This window comes from Amblyraja radiata, chromosome 20 (genome assembly GCF_010909765.2).
Source record: "Amblyraja radiata isolate CabotCenter1 chromosome 20, sAmbRad1.1.pri, whole genome shotgun sequence".
Taxonomy (NCBI): Eukaryota; Metazoa; Chordata; class Chondrichthyes; order Rajiformes; family Rajidae; genus Amblyraja; species Amblyraja radiata.
In genome coordinates this window covers 26,053,755-26,075,305 of record NC_045975.1, presented here as the reverse complement: position 1 = coordinate 26,075,305, position 21,551 = coordinate 26,053,755, and the positions used below count along the sequence as shown (strand labels likewise).

At 42.9% G+C, this 21,551-nt stretch overlaps 1 protein-coding gene across 2 annotated transcripts in view; it reads right to left on the bottom strand.

Moving 5' to 3' along the window:
- Positions 1-21,551, bottom strand: part of tspan32 (tetraspanin 32) — a 48,373-nt gene that overhangs the window by 14,555 nt on the left and 12,267 nt on the right. For both annotated transcript variants that reach the window (XM_033039123.1, XM_033039124.1), the window contains exon 4: positions 5,108-5,182. In XM_033039123.1, the coding sequence (XP_032895014.1) occupies positions 5,108-5,182 (75 nt within the window). The remainder of the gene's footprint in view (positions 1-5,107; positions 5,183-21,551) is intronic.

The window sequence follows — 21,551 nt, the reverse complement described above, 5'->3', positions numbered from 1 at the left end:
GTGAAGATTTTTCAACATGTTGAAAAATGTCCACGAGAGCCCTGAGTACCGACGAGTGGTCATTACCGTAAATCTCCGAGTTCGAATCAGGGCAAACTCGGGAGAGCTCTTGGAATGAACTCGTACCGTGGGACAGGGCCATCAGACTTTGAACATTACAGGTACAACGTGGAAACAGGCCCTACAGCCCACTGAGCCCTTGTTGACCAACGATCACTCCATACACTAGCAGTATCCTTCACTCTTGGCACAATTTACAATTTTACTGAAGCCAATTGATCTACAAACCTGTATATCTTTGGAGTGTGGGAGGAAACTGGAGCACTCAGAGAAAACACTCATGGTCATAGGGAGAATGTACAAACTCTGTACAGACAGCACTCATAGTCAGGATCAAACCCTGATATCTGGCGCTGTAAGGCAGCAGCTCTACCACTGGTGCAAAAACATAATTAAAAAAAGATTCTACCATTCTGCTGGTGCATCTAATGGGAGTGTAGATAAAGTTTCTGGCCCTAAAGATTAAAACATAAGTCTTTTAATATTAGCGATGACCTACATATCTAACGGAAGAAGTGGCAACGCATCTCAATACTACTCAAGGACCAGAAGAACAAATTGGTTATTACTATTATTTTGGAACCTGCACTAGCTTCAATTATCAATATATCTCCACTCTGCCTGGATCCACAATGAGGTTTTGATATTGATGCTAGGTCTAGAACAAAGCCTTCCTGAAATGCAACAGCCCCACTGATTCCTGGAATCTTTAGATCATGACCACGCTGAATGGGGAAGGGGCATTTGGAATGGCATTGCGATTCCAAATCTGCAGCACAAAAAAAAAGTGGCAGAGGAACACACCACCCCACAAATCATCCCTCCAGTCGTGGACCTCGTAGTCCATCTGTGGAAGGGGCTGCATTCCACATTGGCCTCAACTGCCACCTCAGAACCCACAAAGGTGGTGTGATCATGTTTTCCTTGAATGCAGCAGACTGTTTAAGAAAGGGAAGAAGACCTATATTGGTCTCAGTAACTGGATTATGTGAACTTATTCTGGATACATATGAAGATCTTTAAACTGAGAACCAATATTGCTTGTGAACTGGTACTGTGCTAACAACATGTGCCTTAATGTCTACTAGTATTTTTTTAATCCACAAAACATATTTGTCTACCACTGAAGGTTACTTTCCTTTGAAGACAGAAAAACTAAAAGCTGTGGGTTTCAAATTTTAATTCCTCACTCAAGTGTTTTTTAGTCTAAATGTTTTGTTATAACAAATGACAGAGTGAGTTTCATTAATGTTCAATTATGCTGTGCCCTATTGCTGTATCAAATGCATGTTCTACGCATCTGGTCAGCATCCGTATTTCATTTTGCCGACTCAACCAGGGTACTTCAATGTGAAGGTCAATTATGCTTGAAAACTCTGATTGAAAGAATCTCTGTGTACACTTTTCATATAGACGTACAGAAGACATTTGAGAAAGTTCTTCATAAAAGACTCTTAGCTAAAGTTGAAGCTTATGGATCTAAAGGTAAATTATTGGTTCAGAAACTGGATGATTGGAAGAATAGTTGAGAAAATGACCATGTATTCTATGTGGCAGGGTGTGATGTTTTCAGAGATGTATTTGTCTTGGATAGAGGGATAGAAAGCCACATATCAAGTTTGCCACTGACTCAAATATACATAGCATTGCAAGCAGTGTAAATGGACGTATTACATTTCAGAGGGATATTAATAGATTATGCAAATTTATTTTACCAATGACAAAATGAGTGTTATTACTCAGCCCAATGAGTGAGGCACAAATGCATACAACCACTTAAGTGATGTCTGACCATGAGTTATATATAGGTCTGTTCCGACTATATTAGTACCCGGCAATTATTTATTCTATGTTCAGGTACTTGGGAGGTGTTTTAATTTTGTGGATGATGTAAGTACCTTGGCAGTATCTTAGCTAGATGGTTGATTTGAGAAATCTCTCTCGGCCTCTACAAAGCAAAACTCAATTCAATTTCTGGTTATTAATGATGGCCCAGACACCCAAGGGATTTCATTAAATGAAACCCTGAGCTATTGGCTGCATGTTCACATTAGGCTCTGTATGTAATGGATACTGAGTGAAAGATCTCAGAGTTATGATGACATAAATCCAACACTGTGTCTGCAAGAGATTAATTGCCATTGTCTCTGAGTCATATCTATAATCTCAGCAACTCAGCCAAAAGTTAACAAAGTATTTAATTAATACCAGTTAATCTGTGGACCACAGACAGTCTGGAGTCTGGTTAGAGGATGTAGGATTTAGCAGGCAAATTGAGTTTTCTGTAATGGTTATTGAGGACATGTGCTCAGGTGTGGAAGAGTGGTACACTCCATGGAGAATACTGTTGAGGAAAGTTTCATAGAACATTTTCAATTTGCCCTTCTCACCTTAAAGCTGTGCCCTCTGGTATTTGAAACCATTTAGTACATGTTGCAGTGGGAATATCTGTCATACATGATGGGTTGCTGAACAGAACATATTCAGTGTGTGTCAGGAGGCCGTTTAACCTCACATCAGTGGTGAATTTTGAAGTAAATAACTGCTCAGAACACAGAATGGTTCAGCAAAATTAAAGTGAGGTGGTGCCGCAACTGAACAATCTAACTAAAACTCTGATCGTGTGCTCTTCTGGTTTGCGCGGTTTTTCTAACTGCGCAAAACTGGTCCGCGATAGCGCTAGGATTTTCCGTCAGCTCACTCACCGTTCTCCTGTGCTGCGAGTGCAACAAGTTTTGTTCCGATCGGTAGTATATTATAAACATTAGTGAGGTTTAAAAATCGCAAAAAATCGGCGCGTGGGCAGATCGATCTCCTCTCCTGCCAGTCAGCACCGCGCGGATTGATCTCTTCTCCTGTCACTCCCTAGGACGGTCCGCCCCTTCCTGCACCATCACACCTTTACTGGAGCTGAGGAACGCTGCGGGTGGCGGCAGAGGTCTCCAATTCCAATTCTAGAAGCGGCCCGGCGCGGAGTCTGAGATGTCGCCAAACGGAAAGCGGAGAGTCTGATCCCGGCGGAGAGCGTCCAGCTCCCGCTGGGAGTCACAAACACACCACTATCGCAACGCCCCACAGCTCCAGCCCCTTCCCCTCTGGTCCCCTTCACTGGCTCCAGTCCCTTTCCCCGTGATACCCCACCCCCTCTCCCCCATGGCTCTTCCCCCGTCTTTTCTCCGTGCTCTCCCCCCACCCCCACAACCATGTGCCAGCGCGGCCGTAGCTGCTGGTGCTTCCGGGCCGAGCCGAGTATTCGAGGCCTGGCTCTAAGGGCACCATCGGCTGATGCTCCTCCGGGGCACACAAGAAGGGGGAGGAGCGGCAACCTCGAGATCCTGGGGAGGTGAGGAGGGAGTGTGGGGGAGGAGAGGAGATAGAGGGAGAGGAGGGGAGTAGGGAAGGGAGAGGGAGTGACTGATGGTAGGGCAAAGGAGGGGTGAGGGAGGGATTGGGGAGGGGAGGAGGGAGAGTGGGGAGGAGGGGGAATAGAGGGAGAGGACGGGGGAGTAGAGGAGTGGGGGAGTGGGGGAGGTAGGGCGAGGATAGAGGGAGAGGAGGGCTGTGGGGGAGATAGGGGTTGGTGAGGAGTGGGGGATAGAGGGATAGGAGGGGGGTAGGGAGGGGAGGGGAGTTATGGAGGGAGGGTGTGAGGGAGTGACTGAGGGTAAGGTGAAGGAGAGGGAAAGGGAGGTGAGGGAGAGATTGGGGGAGGGGAGGAGGAGAGGGGAAAGAAGAGGGAGGGTGAAGAGGAGGGTGAGAGAGTGCTAGGGATGAGGGGAAATGAGCTACGCCTGTGCAGTTGAGGGCTATGAGTGAGTGGTGGAATATTGCGTTGGGGGACCAAGCCTCCTGTGTGACAGGGAACATATGGGTCCCACAGTCTAGTGAATAACATAAAAGCAGAGGGAATTGATTACAGACAAGGGTACCCATGGGACAATAAGCTTGATGAGTTGCTGATCAATGAGAATAAAAACCCTAACATTCTTCGAGTGTAGGATGCTCCTTCAGGGCACAATCTCTGGGGGATTCTTGGCCTGAGATTCAGTAGCTTTAATTTCTCACTGCAATGGTAGTGACCTTGGCTTTAGAACATCATTGGCTTGGAAAGATTATTGCAGGGAGCCATTACTGTCCACATGATGCAATAGGTCCAGGATTGGCACAATGTGGGGGAATATAGGGTCAAAGATGTTGGAGGAGGTGGGGCTGCCATCAAATGGACATTCAGGATAAAAGCTTTTGTAGTTTAATCAGGGGATCTGAAATACATCTTCTGCCTTTATTTCCCTTCTTTCCACAAATTAATTTCACCTTTTTCCACAAACTTGTGATTTTCATCACCTTCTGTTTCTCTTCAATCACAGCCTGATATTCTCATCCCCACCTCTTCACTCTCCTTCACACCTCATTGTTTCCTCTTCCCTGTTCCTCACTCTCTTCCTCCCCATCGCCCCATTCTCTTCCCCACCCACACTTCCCTCGTTCTCCTTCCAATCCCCATCGTTCCCCTCACCCCCATCTCTGTCACTTTCATTAACACCTATGTCGATCTCCTTACCCCACCCCCTTTTACTCCCTTCATCTCCACCTCCTCATTCTCCTCCACCCCATCCTCATGATTCACTTCTTCCTCTCCCTGTGGATTCTGCTCTACCCCGGGATTCTCTTTCTCCCAACCAGAGAATCCCATCTGGCTCACCAGCTGTACTCCCCTCTTCATTGGATTGGATGCAAGTCAAAGAAGCAAGTCCAGCCTGCATGCTGGACTGATACAATGTAGTACTGGGTGGAAAGGATAGGTTTAGAGGGTAATGGGCCAAAAGCAGGCGCGGGACTAGTGTAGATGGAGCATGTTGGTCGGTATAGGCAGGTTGGACCGAAGGGCCTGTTTCCGCGCTGTATGACTATGGCTGAGAGAGATATCAGTTACCAGTTACCAGTTATACATATTCATTGTAACTATGATGCAAATTATTTGTCACCTCCAGTTATGTTAAACGAGGTGTTTTTTTAATGTTGTGTCCAGATTTGGCATGTGACTCACCACCTGCTTGTAGGCTGACTTCCAATATGCCAGCTGAACCACTCCACAGAACAGCAGAGCAAAACAGATCAGCACCTGTGGATGAAGAAAGAACCAAATTCAAAAACAGGATACTTTAGTGATGTGAGTTTCTAGAATAGACTGTGTTATGAGGTATGCTGGTACAGATGTATCTGCGATTGAGTGAGTGTAATGCAATAACTTATTTATATGATGTTAATTTACATGCCATCTTACACAAAACTAGTTTAATCCAAAATGTCCCATGGTGATAGAGCGCTTTTGAAAAATTATTTGCTTTGACATAGAATGCGTACTAGCCTATTTACACACAGAAAGGTCCCACAAGTGCCAACTTAGTTTTAGTTATAGATCATGGGAACAGGTCATTCGGCCCACCAAGTTCAGGTCAACTATCAATTACCTGCTCACACATGTTATCCCACTTGTTCATTCACTCCCTACACATTAAGAGCAGTTTTACAGAAGCCTATTAATATACAAGCTTATCCATCTTTGGGATGTGAGACTTAACCAGAGCACCCAGAGGAAATCCATACAGTCATAGGGAGAACGTAAAACTCCACAGAGGCAGCACCCGAGGTCAGGATCGAACCCGGGTTTCTGACGCTGGCAGCAGCTCTACCAGCTCACAACTCTATTAATAATATTATAATAAGGGCTGCACGATACCTCAGCGGTAGATTTGCTGCCTTACATTGCCAGGGACCCAGGTACGATCCTGACTACAGGTGCTGTCTTGTACGGAGTTTGTATGTTTTCCCCATTGAGCACCTTGGATTCTCCCCCGGTGATCCGGTTTCCCCCCAAACTCCAAAGATGTGCGGGTTTGTAGGTTAATTGGCTTCAGTAAAAATTGTCCCTAGATTGTGGTCGGCACAGACTTGGTGGCCCGGAGGACCTGTTTTAATGCTGTATCTAAACTAAACTAAAATCATAAAAATTCTGTTTCAGTAGTGCTGATAGAGACAAGCATTGGCCAGAACACTGAGGGAAAATTCCCAACCTTTTCCAAAATAGCGCAGTAGATTATTTTAAGCATGTGAGCAGGCAGGCAGAGCTGTGGTTTGATGTTGTTTTCAAGATACACCTTTGCATTGCAGCACTTCCTCTGTACCTCTCTACTCTGCACAGACATTGTGGGCCAAAGGGCCTGATCCTGTAGTGTACTGCTCTATGTTCTATGTAAAAGTCTCCTGTATGCCTTCCCAGCTCATAGTTTATTGGCAAGAGTTACAATCACTGAGTCACAATCAACATCTATTAATAGGATTCTCCAGTTTAATAGAAATGATTAATCTAAGACTTATTTGACTGTTTAGTTTAGTTTAGTTTACAGAGACAGCATGGAAACTGGTTCTTTGGCCCACTCAGTCTCAGTCCATGCTGAGCATCGATCACCCATTCACATTAGTTCCATTCTGTCCCACTTTCTCATCAATCCCGACACGATAGGGACAATTTACAGAGGCCAAATAATCTTAAAATCCACTTTGCGATGTGGGAGGAAATGGGAGCATCTGGAGGAAACCCATGGGGAGAACGTGTAAACTCCACACAGACAGCACCCGAGGTCGAGATCGAACCTGGTATCCTACAATGTGAGGGAGCAGCTCTACCAGCTGCATCACTGCTTGTAAAACTTTCCAACAGGAACAACATCTTGATGTTGGCCAGGTTATCAGTGAATGGTTTCTGGTATGTTGGTATCTGCACATGTTGATGTCAGATTCTACCTGGTGTGGTTTTGAACTGCACAGTAAAACCTTAGGTGCAGCCATTTCTCAAAGCATCTACTCTCCAGATGCAAGTTTCTTTTAGGGGGGGGGGGAGGGTGTCGTTGTCCCTCCCATTGATACGGGGCTTTTGCATTTTTCAGCTTGAAATTGTGCAATCTGGTGCATACTATAGCGAGTCTTTTAACTTACACTTGAATGCAACATTTATGCTTTAAATTGGATTAGCTATGAATAAGGTTAGGCTACATTACATTCCTAATGACATTCCACTGTAGAGTCAGGCTCTGATCAACAGGTTCAGCACATGAATGATCTTAGTATATTCCTGTATTATAATCAAGCACTTGGCCCATGTTGACCAACCTGGTTCTCATTGCACACCTGGTACTACTCCTGACCCTGACTCCAGTTGCATACCTTCTCGCATTCCTGACCCTGAGTCCAGCCTTACACCTAACCCCCTATTCTACCCTGATCATAGCTGCTTACCTGCTTAGGTTCCCAGTGCTGAACACTCCCAATGTCCCAGCTTTGACTGCACACCTAGTACTATTCCAGACCTTGACTCTGGATGCACACTTGGCCTTGCTCCTAGCCCCTATGCACTGACAATATATCTGGCCCAAACATAAAGCCCCATATCTGACCCTCTGGGCTTAACTTATTACGGTCAAGTTCACAGCAGCTTATCTAATGCAGCAACCTTTTATGGGGCACTTCATGGACCAAATTTTGCATGACAAAATTTGCTACATCCATTGGCGTCCTTGTTATCTAACATGCTATTTACTTTGTCAAAGAAGTAATCAATTGGTTGAACACAATTTCTCATCCATAAAATTATACTCATTCAGCTGCATAATTATTCTGTTACCATTTCCTTCATTTTCCTAACAAACTGTCCTGAAGTCATTTTCACCCCCAATATTTTCAGTATTTTGCTGTCTTCCTCTCAGCTGGGACTTTTTCCAAATTGAAAGTCAAATAACTATATATTTAAGCAATAATATTCTATTTAATGTGATCTTGAGAGTACATAATATTTTCTGTGGTATTCATAAAACTACAATGATAAAAATATATTTGTTTTGATTACACCTATCAACATGCATACATTATTATATTACATTTAATATGTACCGAGGGCAAATTTTTGTTCCAATGCTCTCCATTTCCAATTACTTTTACATTGAAGTGATTGAAATCCAAGTGAAGTTTAAATGGCATCAGAAAAATAAAACCTCCGGAATGGATGATATTCATTATGTTGTCGGTTGGAGTCAGTATCAGCACAATTAATATATTAAACTTTGAATCTTCAGATGTCCTGGTTCAAGCTAAATGTAAAGACAAATAATAATCTCCTCACACATTCCCCTGCAAGTATCTCTGTCACTCCTTTAAAATATGTTAAAATATGCCCCTTCTTTGAACAAGCTCTTAAACATCGCATCTGAATCTGTTTCAGTTTCAGAAGGAATTTGGGGGTGGGGGGGTTAGAAATAGTCAATGAGGTAAACAAAGTTGAGTGGTAAATGACAATAATGCTACATTCCCAATATTTAACTGAAGGAAATAATGGTTGTCAGGGTTGTATGTTGTGACAGACAGCCTGACACCTTGCATGTCATTTTAATATTACACTTATCCCATCCCCCTGGATATTCCAGATTAATAAATTAAGGATTTGTCAACTAATTACAAATCAGGCTAATTGCAAATCAATAACATTAGCCAACTCTGACACACGAAGAACTGAGCATTGGGATCCAGACATCTCGGACAACTGGCCTCAGTTCCCCGCTCACATCTGGCAGTGCTCTCTGTCTGAACCAGGGGCGACGGAGCGTTTTTGAAAGTGGGGGAGCTGAGTGATCCCCCTTGTGGCCTTGGGGGTGGGCCATTGGCCACCGGCGAGGGAGTGGAGCGACCGAGTGGGGGGAGTCCCCACGGTAGGGACTTTTTGAAATTTAATGTATTAAAATCATGTTTTAGTGCATTGTTGAAGTATGATTTCAATGTTTTTTGTTTGAAGTATTTTTAGGAGGTAACTTTTTAAGGGGTAACTTTTTCCAAACAAAGGGTGGTGGGTGTATGGAACAAGCTGCCAGAGGAGGTAGTTGAGGCAGGGACTATCCCAACATTTAAGAAACAGTTAGACTGATACATGGATAGGACAGGTTTGGAGGGATATGGACCAAAAGCAGGTAGTGTAGCTGATGCATGTTGGCGGGTGTGGGCAAGTTGAGCCGAAGGGCCTGTTTTCATGCTGTATCACTCTATGACTACATTATACTTCCACCCTGGATGAATGCTTTAAAATCAAGTGGACGAGTATTATTGCCATAGAAACATAGAAAATATGTGCAGGAATAGGCCATTCGGCCCTTCTAGCCAGCACTGCCATTCAATATGATCATGGGTGTTCATCTAAGCAAGCAAGCAGGATGCTTTCTCCAACCACCCCCATTTGAAGGCCACTATCTTCCACCGCTTCTACCCAGTGCTTGGTACCTACTTCCAGCAGCCACTGGTTGTCCTCCAGGATGCACCGAGCCACAGCCTGGTCCATGCTGGTCAGCAGGGCAAATTCGGCACAGAGACTCTCACAGCAGTGGCACAACGCTTCTGACGCCTCTGACGGCCCGGGTCTCTTGCACTAAGACTGCTCCATGGCCAGAGCAGCAGCGAGCGACTCGCCAGCCCGGCAAACACTCGCCAGCCCCGGCTCTCCGTCCGCTTCTGGCCCCGCCGTTGCTTCTGCTTCCATCCCTTCCTCCGCCAAGGCTCTCCAACACCCACGACCAGGTTGCTCAGAGCACAGCAGCGCGTCGTCCAAAGCCGGAGATATTGAAACATGTCTAGCCAAAAAGGAGGGGGGGCTGCATACAGACCCCCTCCCCGGTTCCACGGCCCATGTATGTCTCTCCTGCTGCTCGCCGGCCTCGCTCATGTCAGCCACTTCCCGCAAATCCTTAAATTCCGACTGCAGCTGGTAGCAGGACATTGCCTTACTGGCTGCGCTGGGTGAAACTCATTCACTGCCCCGTCCGTGTCTTTTAATGTAAATTTGACAGAGTGTGAGAAATTCTGTAATCAGCGAGAGAGCGTGAGAATTGGGCGAAATGCGTGAGTCTCGTGCTTAATGCATGAGAGTTGGCAGCTCTGCCTATGTCCTCTGGTTCTTGATTCCCCTACTCTGGGTAAAATATTGTGCATTCACCCTGTCTATTCCCTTCATGATCATACACACCTCTATAAGATCATCCCTCAGCTCTTCATCAAATAAAGTCCTAGCACGTTCAACCTCTCTCGATAATTCAGGCCCACAAGTCCTGGCAACATCCTCATAAATCTTCTCTGCACTCTTTCCAGCTTTTGTCAAACAAATCAATATTCCTAATCACCAGCCTGGCTCTCTACTTTATTGTCCACCATTATTCATTCCTTCAGAACAAAGCTAATATTTTTTTATTATTGAATGCAAAAAGGATGTTCTTATATGTGCAGGGGGCCAATGAATCTGCGATAATATTTAGAGTTACACACATATTGTGACACTGGTATCGAGGAAACAGGGAGTATCAATACAATGACCTGTAGAGTAGAGGGATGGTGATACAGTGCTGCCTATGAGTTAGATTGAGACACAAAATATAGATCTGAGAACCTGTGGATTACTTCCTGTATGATTCTATGGTATTTTATTGTCACGTGTACTTCAGTGAAATTATTTTTCTGCATATAGTTCAGTGACATCCTGTTATATATTAGGCACAATCATACTAAGTGTAAGGGTGCAAGATAGTAGACCACACTGAGATAATATACAAGAGTCGCCATGTTTTAGGCGCCATCTTGTACCCTTTGAGTCCAAAATGTTTTAAAAACATTAGAGCCTTAGTTTGGCTATAAAGGTTGCTATTTAGATGTCAGTGACCAACTTTAAAAGAAATGGGTCAACTTAATTGGGATCCATTTTTTTTCTGTATCTCTCAGTCGCTACAGAAATGAAGACTGCTCGAAGACGTGATCGGGCAGCTGCAGTAGAACGCTTCAATATGGACACAGACCCCCGCCACCCCTTGCACAATCATCAACCTGCCAAGAAACGCCTGAAGAGTGGGAACAGCTTCATGGAACTAGAGCCAACTGTGCCGGGCACCAAAACCAAACAACAGATGGCACCAGGACACCACCTGCCTTATACTACCTGGAAAGCCCTAAACTGCCTCTGCATTGAAGTGGGACGTTGCAGACTTAACCTGAAGAAGTGGGGCCTCTCGAACTCTGACAAGTGCAACTGTGGAGAGGTACAGACAATGGCCCACCTACTGACTTGCAGCGGAGAGGCATGCACTGCGGACGATCTCCGCAGAGGCACAGATGTGGCACTGGCTGTGGCAAAGCGATGGCAGAGCGTTGTCTGACACACGAGCAAACGATTATGTTAGCTGTACCGCTATTGTTAAGATTGTCCGCTCCGAGTTAGAAGGCTGAAGTTTGAGTCTTATTCCAGTAATTTAAAGCAAAAACAATACTGCACTCACAGCTTCTAAGAATTAGCTTGACCTTATCTCTTAATCAACATCACCACAAACCAAGCAGTCTGCTCTTTAACCCATTGTAGTTTGCTGTGCAGATGTTGGTTGACATCATATGAATGATTACACATGAAAATCACTTCACTGACTTTCAAATCCTTTGTAATATATGAGGTTGTGAAGGTGCTGTATAAATGGATATATTTGTTATAGTCATTCAACATGGAAATAGATGCTTCAACCTAACTCGTTTACACCCCATCTACACTAGCATTTACCCATGGTTGGCCCATATCCCTCTAAACTTTTCTATCCCTGTACCTTAAAGGTTTCTTAAATTGATTCCGGGAAGTACATAGATGTCTAAATTGCATCTGGTAGCAGATAGCGTTCTTGCGTAGGACAAGGAGCAGCCACCACCTGCCATGTCGTACTTTAAAAAGATCGATAAAGTTAAAGTACACAAGATGTCATAGCTGGACCATTGGAGAAACTAGAATAAATGCACAAACTCAGTAAGTTTATAATTAAAGATAACATCACTTTGGCTTCTAAATATGTAGAAAAGAATGTTGAAAAAAAGTCATTGGTGTAGATTCTGTTATCATTTTTTAAATGTTGATAAATCAATCAAGATTGTAATGATCAAAATCCATTTTATGATGGTCTATTTACAACTTGTAAAAACCTTCTATTCTGTCCTGCTGCAGTTCATCTATTACGGCAACTGTAATCCATACTATTGTTAGCTCTAAACATAATATTACAATGATATCAGACAGCCATACATTGTTCTGCTCTGTTAAAATGTAAGGAAATCCATAATTCTGCATGCACCTGGGCATGCCCAGCCCTTAATTTCCCATAAGATCACATGCTATCCGACTTGGAAATCTTAGATTCTAGACTAAGTGGGACCCATTGGGTCCCATGTTCACACGGGAAGGCTGGTCCCCCAATGCAATATTCCACCTCTCCATCAATTCCAATATTGGTGGCCAGTGGGGGGGGGGGGGGCTTTCTGGAGTGCTAGTATGGGTGTTGTGGGCTGAAGGGACTGGTTTCCAGAGAGCTAGTATGGACATTGTGGGCCAAATGGATTCTTGGGGTGGCAGCTCAGTCACTCAAGCCTGATGTGCTGGCAGCTCACTCACGGCTTGTGGGCTGACAGTTGACTCGTGGCTATTCCTTGAAATTCTATTTCAAGCAGGGTGCAAGGTCACCAAATTCAAATGCAGTTTCCTACCATTTCAAGCAGAGTGCAAGGCCACCAAATTCAAGTGCAGTTTCTTACCACTTCAAGCAGGGTGCAAGGCCACCAAATTCAAGTGCAATTTCATACCACTTCATGCAGGGTGCAAGGCCACCAAATTCAAGTGCAGTTTCATACCACTTCAAGCAGGGTGCAAGACCACCGAATTCAAGTGCAGTTTCCGACCACTTCAAGCAGGGTGCAAGGCCAACAAATTCAAGTGCAGTTTCATACCACTTCAAGCAGGGTGCAAGACCACCGAATTCAAGTGCAGTTTCCGACCACTTCAAGCAGGGTGCAAGGCCAACAAATTCAAGTGCAGTTTCATACCACTTCAAGCAGGGTGCAAGACCACCAAATTCAAGTGCAGTTTCCTGCCATTTCAAGCAGGGTGCAAGGCCACCAAATTCAAGTGCAGTTTCACGCCACTTCCAGCAGGGTGCAAGGCCACAAAACTCAAGTGCAGTTTCATGCCATTTCAAGCAGGGTGCAAGGCCACCAAATTCAAGTGCCACCAAATTCCTGCTTGAAGTGGTCGGAAACAGCACTTGAGTTCTGCCACATGCTCTTTACCTCTTGGAATTTGTCCTACAATCATGCACCAATTCTGCTGTTTTGAATTTGTCATTGTATTTATAGTTGTATTTATCATTATTGTATGAATACTGTTTACTCTCGGAGTTCCGTGTGAACAAGGAATTTCATTGCATCCAAGTATACATGACATAAATTAATCTAATCATCTATATTACTAAAAGTCTGATCTTGACCACTTCCTGTTGTTCTGTATATTGATGCATTGATTTTAGAAAAAATAACGAATAACACTTTTATTTTTCATTGATGGGAAGAATCCTCTGCACCTGATGAGCAAATAACGCCCTTAAGGCAGCAATTCTTAGAGATGAGCTTATTCAGTATTATGCTGTTGAAGGCTGAGCTGTCATCAATGAATAGCATCTTGACATAGCTTATTGTTGAGTTTGGGGTGGAAGATTGCAACCTTCACGTGTTTCGTGAAGGTTGCAATCGGTTTTTCGACGAATGCAATGAAGCCGGTGTGCACAATCAAATAAGATCAAATAGAACAAGTTGTCCTACAACTTTAGGCTGTGCACACCATACACAAGAAGAAGATTGTTGAGGTGATCCAGGGCTGAACCCGGAAGAGTGCACCGAGCTAACAAAGTCCCTTCAAATGTGTTTGCAGCGGCCGGTTGAGTAAAGAAGCCACAAAACTGTGGTTGGTTCTTGCCCGGCCTAGTGACAAGCCACATCAAATGATGATGTTGCAGGATGACAGGGTTAAACCGTCATTTAGTGACAATCGGTAAATAAGAGTGGATGAACAAAGGATTAATGATGGATTGCGGATGTGATTTGGTGATGAACCCAGCCAATAAACCACAACAAAAGCTGATTATGCCCGCAAGATCAACCAAATAACTTAAATAACAACCATAACATCTTGGCACCACACCGGGACAGCTCCCATATAGCCTGCTAGGTGTAGCTGGATAGATAATCGCGCATGAGGCACATATAAACTCAGAATATATACTCATTGAGTGTTTCTAATAGCACTCTTTTCCATGAACATATTTGTCATGATGATTTCTTTACTTACTAGGAGGGGTGAGGGCTGGGCATTCAGCCTATCGACTCCTTGATTTTTTTAGTTTAGTTTAGAGATACAGTGCGGAAGCAGGCCCTTTGGTCCACCGAGTCCACACCGACCAGCGATCCCCACACACTGACACTATCCTACATAGGCTAGGGGCAATTTACAATGTTAACAAATGGTAAAGCCTACAAACCTGTACATCTTTGGAGTATGGGAGGAGACCAGAGATCCCGGAGAAAACCCATGCAGGTCACAGGACGAACGTACCTACGCCATACAGACAAGCACCTATGGTCAGGATCGAACATGGATCTTTGGCGCTGCAAGGCAGCAGCTCCACTGCTGCGCCAGCGTGCCACCTAGCCCCCAGTTTTCCCAGTCGCACTCTTTTTACTCTCCTTTGTCCCTGTGAGGGAAATATTTTCCCTCACATATCCATCAGCTGCCCTTTGATTCTCCTGCCACATCCCTGCGTAGCACTAATATGCGATTACTAATTAGATTACCAGCACATCTTTATGATGGAACTGGTCCACCTGGAAGAAACCCACACAGTGGCAGGGACAACATGAAAATTCCACATAGATACCTAAGGTCAGAATCAAATCAGGATCCCTTGGAGGCAGCTGCACTAAATGCACTGTGCTGTCTTTTAAAAAATAGGGCCAAACCCAATAATTTGCAGAACTACTTCGATTAGGCCATCAAGGCTGAATTGATTGGAAGATTGAAAGATACAGCCTGGAAACAGGCCCTTCGGTCCAGTGAGTTCACGCCAATGCCAACATCGATCATTCACATTAGTTCTATGTTATCCACTCTTTACACACTAGGGGCAATTTACAGAGACCAATTAACCTACGAACCCACCCGACTGTGAGATGACAGAGGAAGCCGGAACACCCGGAGGAAACCCACGCAGTCACAGGGAGAACGTGCAAACTCCACACAGACAGCGCCCGAGGTTAGGTTCGAACCCAAGTGTCTGGCGCTGTGAGGCAGCAGCTCTACCAGCTTCGCCACTGTGCTGCCTCTTCAGGCAAAAAAAGGCTGAGATGACCTTGTGGCATCCAGCATAGCATACTTTAACATGTTCAAGATTTCACTAGTTTAGGCCCAACTCTGAACTAGATCCTGCCCCTTGCAGTTAAAGTTTACCTTGTCATGCAAAGCAAATGAATTATTAAACGTGACATCGCTGTGCAGCATCAGAGAGGTAATGCATGTTATTGGGATAAAAAGTATATTGCTCGCGTGAAGCTAGTCCAGTTATTGATACCGTCTTCACCAGTTTTCATAAGCATTCTTTCTTGCAGCTATACTGTACATCCTGTAGATTCTCATTGAAATAAAGCATTAACTTTCTTGATTCTACTCTGCCTGTCTGCATTTTGGCAACATTTCTCTTGTTCAGCAGCATTCAGTATTGATGTGCCCCATAAGTGTGTCACTAAATTGATTCATCCAATCTTAAATTCAATCCAGTAACTGGATTATTTTAATTCTGCATCCCAATTATTGTTTTGCTTTAAATTAAGGTTCAAACCATAATTTTCTTTTTTGTTAACTATTTAGTATCCGTTTATTAAAGCAATGTTTTGCTTCAAACCTTGATATTTTTTGACTTTGGATGAGAAATAAATGAGGTCAAGCTGGTGCATGTGTAACCACTAATGCATTTACCACAAAAATCTATGTATTTTTTAACTGTAAGTGTCCATAAAAGTAATAGAATCTTAAGTAACTGAAAGTTACTCAGAAATTGTACAATCCTTTTATCAGTTCCATTTTCCTACTGTTGTTTGCTCATGAGATGGAAACAAAACTTTAATGACTGCATATTGACGCCTTCTTGGCTCATAAAACAAACTTCAAGAGCCCACAACTTTGAATTCTTCCAATGGAGAACAGTTAATGGAAAGTAACAGCAGTGATTCATTCAGTCTGTGGCACAGCCATTTTATGACAAGACTGGCTCGTCGAGTGATATTTTTAAACGTAGCAAATCATGGACATTTTATTTGGGCTTAGAATTCTGTAAAAATTTGAACCAATTTGGTTTAGGTTGGGGTAACTGCACTAAATGCCAACAATTAAATTACTGATTCCAGAGCATTGTAACTCCATTATCTTATTCCTCTTTAAACCCGATCATTCGCTATCCTCCATTTAGAGAGAAGGTGTAGTCAATGTCAAGGCTTTCTCTGCTCTCTGGTGGAATGTAAGTGAATTGCAAAATGATGTAACTCAAATATCCTCAGATTCCTTCAGATTTATGTATCCACTCAGAGATATGCCAATGTTTTATTCACATTTGGGAAATTGCCATGAATATTAAAAGTTTGCTTTTAGATTTTTTTTAAATTGCAATTAGTCCTCCCATATTGCTGTTGGCTGCAGTCCCTCAACCCAGTACAAACTGCATATCATACTTGGCCCTGAATATTCTGAGTTTAGTCAATATAAGAAGAGATTGTATTCTCAGAGTTTGCTCAATAGCAAGCATAACAGGGTTGTCACAGTAAGGGATTTTAACTTTCTCAATATATACTGGGACTGCCAGAGTATAGATGGGTGGAGCTTGTTAAATGTGTCCAGGATGTTTCTTTGGTCACTATGTAGGGGGCCCTACAAGAGAAAGGGCAAAAGCTTGACCTACTCTTAGAAAATTGGGAAGGGCAAGTGACGGAAGTGCTGGTGGGCGAACCTTTTGGGGCCAGCGACCACAGTTTTATTAGGTTTTAAATAGTTATGGATAAGAACAGGGCTGGTTCACGTGGTTCTGTATTGCCAAAAGGCCAACTTTGATGGTATAAAATAGGAACTTGCAAAATGTGATTGGACAAGGTTGTTTGCAGGCAAAATTACATCCAGAAAATGGGATGCTTTTAATAGTGTGTTGATGATCGTTCAAAGCACGCATGTTCTTGTTCATGTGAAGAGGAAGGTACGTGAGAGTAAGGACACCTGAATTACAAGAGAAATTGAGTTTCTGATCAAGAAAATGAAGGCATGGGCCAGGCATAAACAAATGTATCAAGTGTATCCCTGGAAGTGTTAATGGGAACTGCAGAGCATCCTTAAAAAGGAGATCAGGTGGGCAAAAAGGGGCAAGAGATACCACTGGCAGATAAGATTAAATATCTTTAAACTCTCCTTCATATTTATATGAAGGGAAAGAGGGTGACTAGAAAGATAATAGGGTCTCTCAGAAACCAAAGTGGCCATCGATGTGAGGAGCCACAGGAGCCTTCAATGAATATGTCTTCCCTGGATTTACTGTGGGGAAAGACATGAAAACTTGGGAGCTTGGGATAGTTAATGGAGATGTCTTAAGGACAGTCCGTATTATGTTCGTGGACGTTCTGGACATCCTAAGACGTATCAGGGTAGATAAATCTCATGGGCCTGATCAGATATGCCGAGGACACTGTGGGAAACTAGAGAAGAAATTGCAGGAGCTCTGACAGAGATATATGAATCATTGTAGGAAACGGGTGAGGTGCCGGATGTCTGGAGGGTGGCTAATGTTGTGCCCCTATTTATGAAGGGCTGCAATGAAAAGCCTGGGAATTATAGACCAGTGAGTATAACATCTGTGGTAGGTAAATTACTGGGGAGGATTCTGAGGGATAATATATATATACATTTGAATAGATAAGGGCTGATTAGGTATAATCAATATGGTTTAGTACATGGAAGATTGCGCCTCACAAATTTGATTGAGGTTTTTGAAGAAGTAACCAAGAAGGTTGACGATGGCAAGGCCATAGACTATAAGTACTCCAGTAATGCATTTGATAAGTTTCTGCATGGTAGGATGCTCTGGAAGGTTGGAGTGCATGGGATCCAGAGAGATCTAGCCTACTGGATAGAGAATTTGCTTCATAGAATTAAGCAGAGGTGGTGGTGGAAGGTTGTTTTTCAAACTGGAGGCCAATGTCTAGTGGCGTGCCTCAGGGATCGGTGCTGAACTCTTTGCTGTTTGTGATTTACATCAACGGTTTAGATGAGAATGTGCAAGGCATGATTAGTAAGTTGGTGATGACACTAAAGTAGGTGGTATCGCAGAAATAAAGATGGTTATCTAAAATTACTGCAGGATCGTGATCAGCGGGGCAAATTGTCTGAAGAATGGCTAATGGAGTGCAATGCAGATAAGTGCGAGGTGTCGCATTTTGCGAGGTCAAACGAGGGCAGGACCTTCACAGTGAATGGTAGGGTCCTGGGGAGTGATGCAGAGCAGAAGGATCTGGAATATGTGCACAGTTCAGAATAAAAATGGCATCACAGGTAGATAGAGTGGTAAAAAAAGGCTTTTAGAACATTAGCCTTCATCAGTCTGGGTATTGAGTTTAGAAGTTGGGACGTTATGTTACAGTTGTACAAGATGTCGCTGAGGCTGCATTTGAAGTATTGTGTTCAGTTTTGGTGACTCTGCGAAAGGAAAGATGTTGTTAAGCTAGAAAGAGCATAGAGAATATTTAAGAGAACTTCTAGCCAGAACGCAAGGGTCTAAGGGAAAGGTTGAGCAGGCTAGAACTTTACTCTTTGGACTGTAGCAGGCTAAAGGGTGATCTTATAGAGATGTGTAAAATCATGATGGGAATTGATAGGGTAAATGCCCAGTCTTTTACCCAGGGTAATAGAATCAAGGACATAGATTTAAGGTGAGAGGGGAAAGATTTAATAGGAACATGAGGGGCATCTTTTCACTCAGACGACAGTGAGTATATGGAATGAGCTTCCAGAGGAGGTTGTTGAGGCAGGTACAAAAACAACATATAAAAGGTACTTGGACAGGTACATGGATATGAAAGGTTTAGAGGGATGTGGACCAAATGTAGGCAAATGGGACTAACTGGTTGGCATGCATGAGTTGGCTGAAGGGCCTGTTTTCATGCTGTAGGACTCTATGACTCTAAGGTAAATTCATACAGAAAGGATAATGATTTGAATATATACTGACCTTTCCAAATTGGGCTCTTATTTTACTTTTACATTTATTTTCCAAATTTACACTTTTTTAAAAAAGACTGAAACTCGAAATTCCTGCAATTGAGCACAATTAATGGAAAGTAACAACAATGAATAATTCAGTTTGTGGCATGGCCACTTTTATGACAAAACTAACCCTTCGAGTGATAATTTTAAATGTAACAAATTATGGAGATTTTATTTGGAATTTGAATTCTGTAAAATGTTGAACCAATTGGGTTTGTTGTCTGCACTAAATGCCAACAATTAAATTACTGATTTCATAACAATGTGTCGACATTATCTTATTCCACTTTAATCCGTTTCTTGTCTGTCCTCCATTTAGAGTGGAGATGTATTTAATCGCAAGGCCTTCACTTCTCTCTAGTGGAATGGAACTGAATTGCAGAATGAGATTCAATCTCAAATTCCCTGAGATTCCCCGAGATGTATGTATTTTGTCAGAAATATGTCAATGTTTTATTCATGTTTGGGTAATTGTCACAATTGTTAACAGTTTGTTTCTAGAGGAAAAAAAATAAAATTAGTCTGAATCATATCTGAATCATATCACTACAGGCTGCAGTCCACTTAAACCCAGCACAAATTGCATATACATGACCCTGGAAGCTCTGAGTTTACTCAACACAAAAAGGAAAATTCATACTCAGTAAAGGATGATGATTTGAATACGTGCTAACCTTTTAGTTATATTTTTCTTTTAAATTGATTTTTTGCAAATTTACTGATTCTTTATATTAACATATCAGAGGATATGTTATATATGTTATATATATATATATATGTATATGTTATATATATGTTATATATATAATGCTATATATATATATATATATACATATATATGTTATATATATAATGCTGTATACCCAAATTATTACACAAACTAGAGGATATACTGATACTTTAGTTTGTGTAATCATTTGGATACACAGCATACAGGAAGAAAAATATATAGTCTTTGGCTAAATTGTTTTGGATGCATTCATGAGGTTTCCAATGTGAAGCATTTATTACATTAATTAAACATACTTTTTTCCTTTAATCTTTGCCTCTTTCAAGTAAGTCGCACTTACTACCCTTAGCCCAATGTTTCTATCTCTTCATGGATATTACTTTCCTCAAGATGGTTTGGTGTTGGCAATGTTGCGCTGCCTGATGCCCAGTAAATTAAAATGACAGGGGCATGCTTATATTTGTATTCTCTGTGCACTGGAAGAATACAGAGTGCACAGAGCAGATCTGCATAGGCATTTTTTTTACACAGAGTGGTGGGTGCCTCAAATGTGCTGCCAGTGGTAGTGGTGGAGCCAGATACGATAATGACCTTTAACAAGTTTTTTGATTGGTACATAGATATGCAGGGGATGGAGGGATTATGGATCACGTGCAGGCAAAGGAGATTAGTTTTAATTGGCATCGTGTTCGGCACAGACATTGTGGGCTGAAGGGTCTGTTACTATGCCGTACTGTTCTGTGTTAAATGTCGACAAAAATTGATCTGCAATTCCATGCACACACAACTCCACGAGAAAATGAACTGCTGGCTTAGGTGCATGTAATGCTGTCATGTGGTCACTGGGCACATAGTGGTGATGATGCTGGTTAGCAAGCCATTGACAAGGGCATTCAGACTTTAATAAAAAGCATGGATATTGACTGGAAATTCAGGTCTTAACAAGAGGTTGAAGACCTGCTCGAGGATGATTTATAGATGCAATCCTCACATTAGTTGCTATGTTTGACTGCCACCGAAGTCGACCATGACATTTTCTCCCCTGAACCAGATGTTTCCAGCTTGCCTTTTTTGGAGAGATATGCAGAAACGTAAATGTTTCCATTGGGTATCCAATTCTGACGCTGCAATGTCAGACCAGATGTTGGAGAATGTAGACACTTGGAACTGCAGATGCTGGTTTACAAAAAAAAGACACAAAAGGCTGGAGTAACTCAGCAGGTCAGTTCTTCAGACTGAGTTACTCCAGCGCTTTAGTCTTTTATTGTAAACCGGCATCTGCAGTTCCTTGTGTCTAACATCTGTCTGAAGAAGGGTCCTAACCTGAACGTCAAATATCCATGTTCTCCAGAGATGCTGCCTGACCCGCTGAGTTACTCCAGTACTTTGTATCTTCAGCTGTTGGAGAAGTTTATCTTGGCATCGTGTTCGGCACAGATATTGTTGGCCAAAGGGCCTGTCCCTATGCTGTTCTGGTCTATGTTCTATAAGTTTATAAGTCATAGGAGCAGAATTAGGCCATCGACCCAT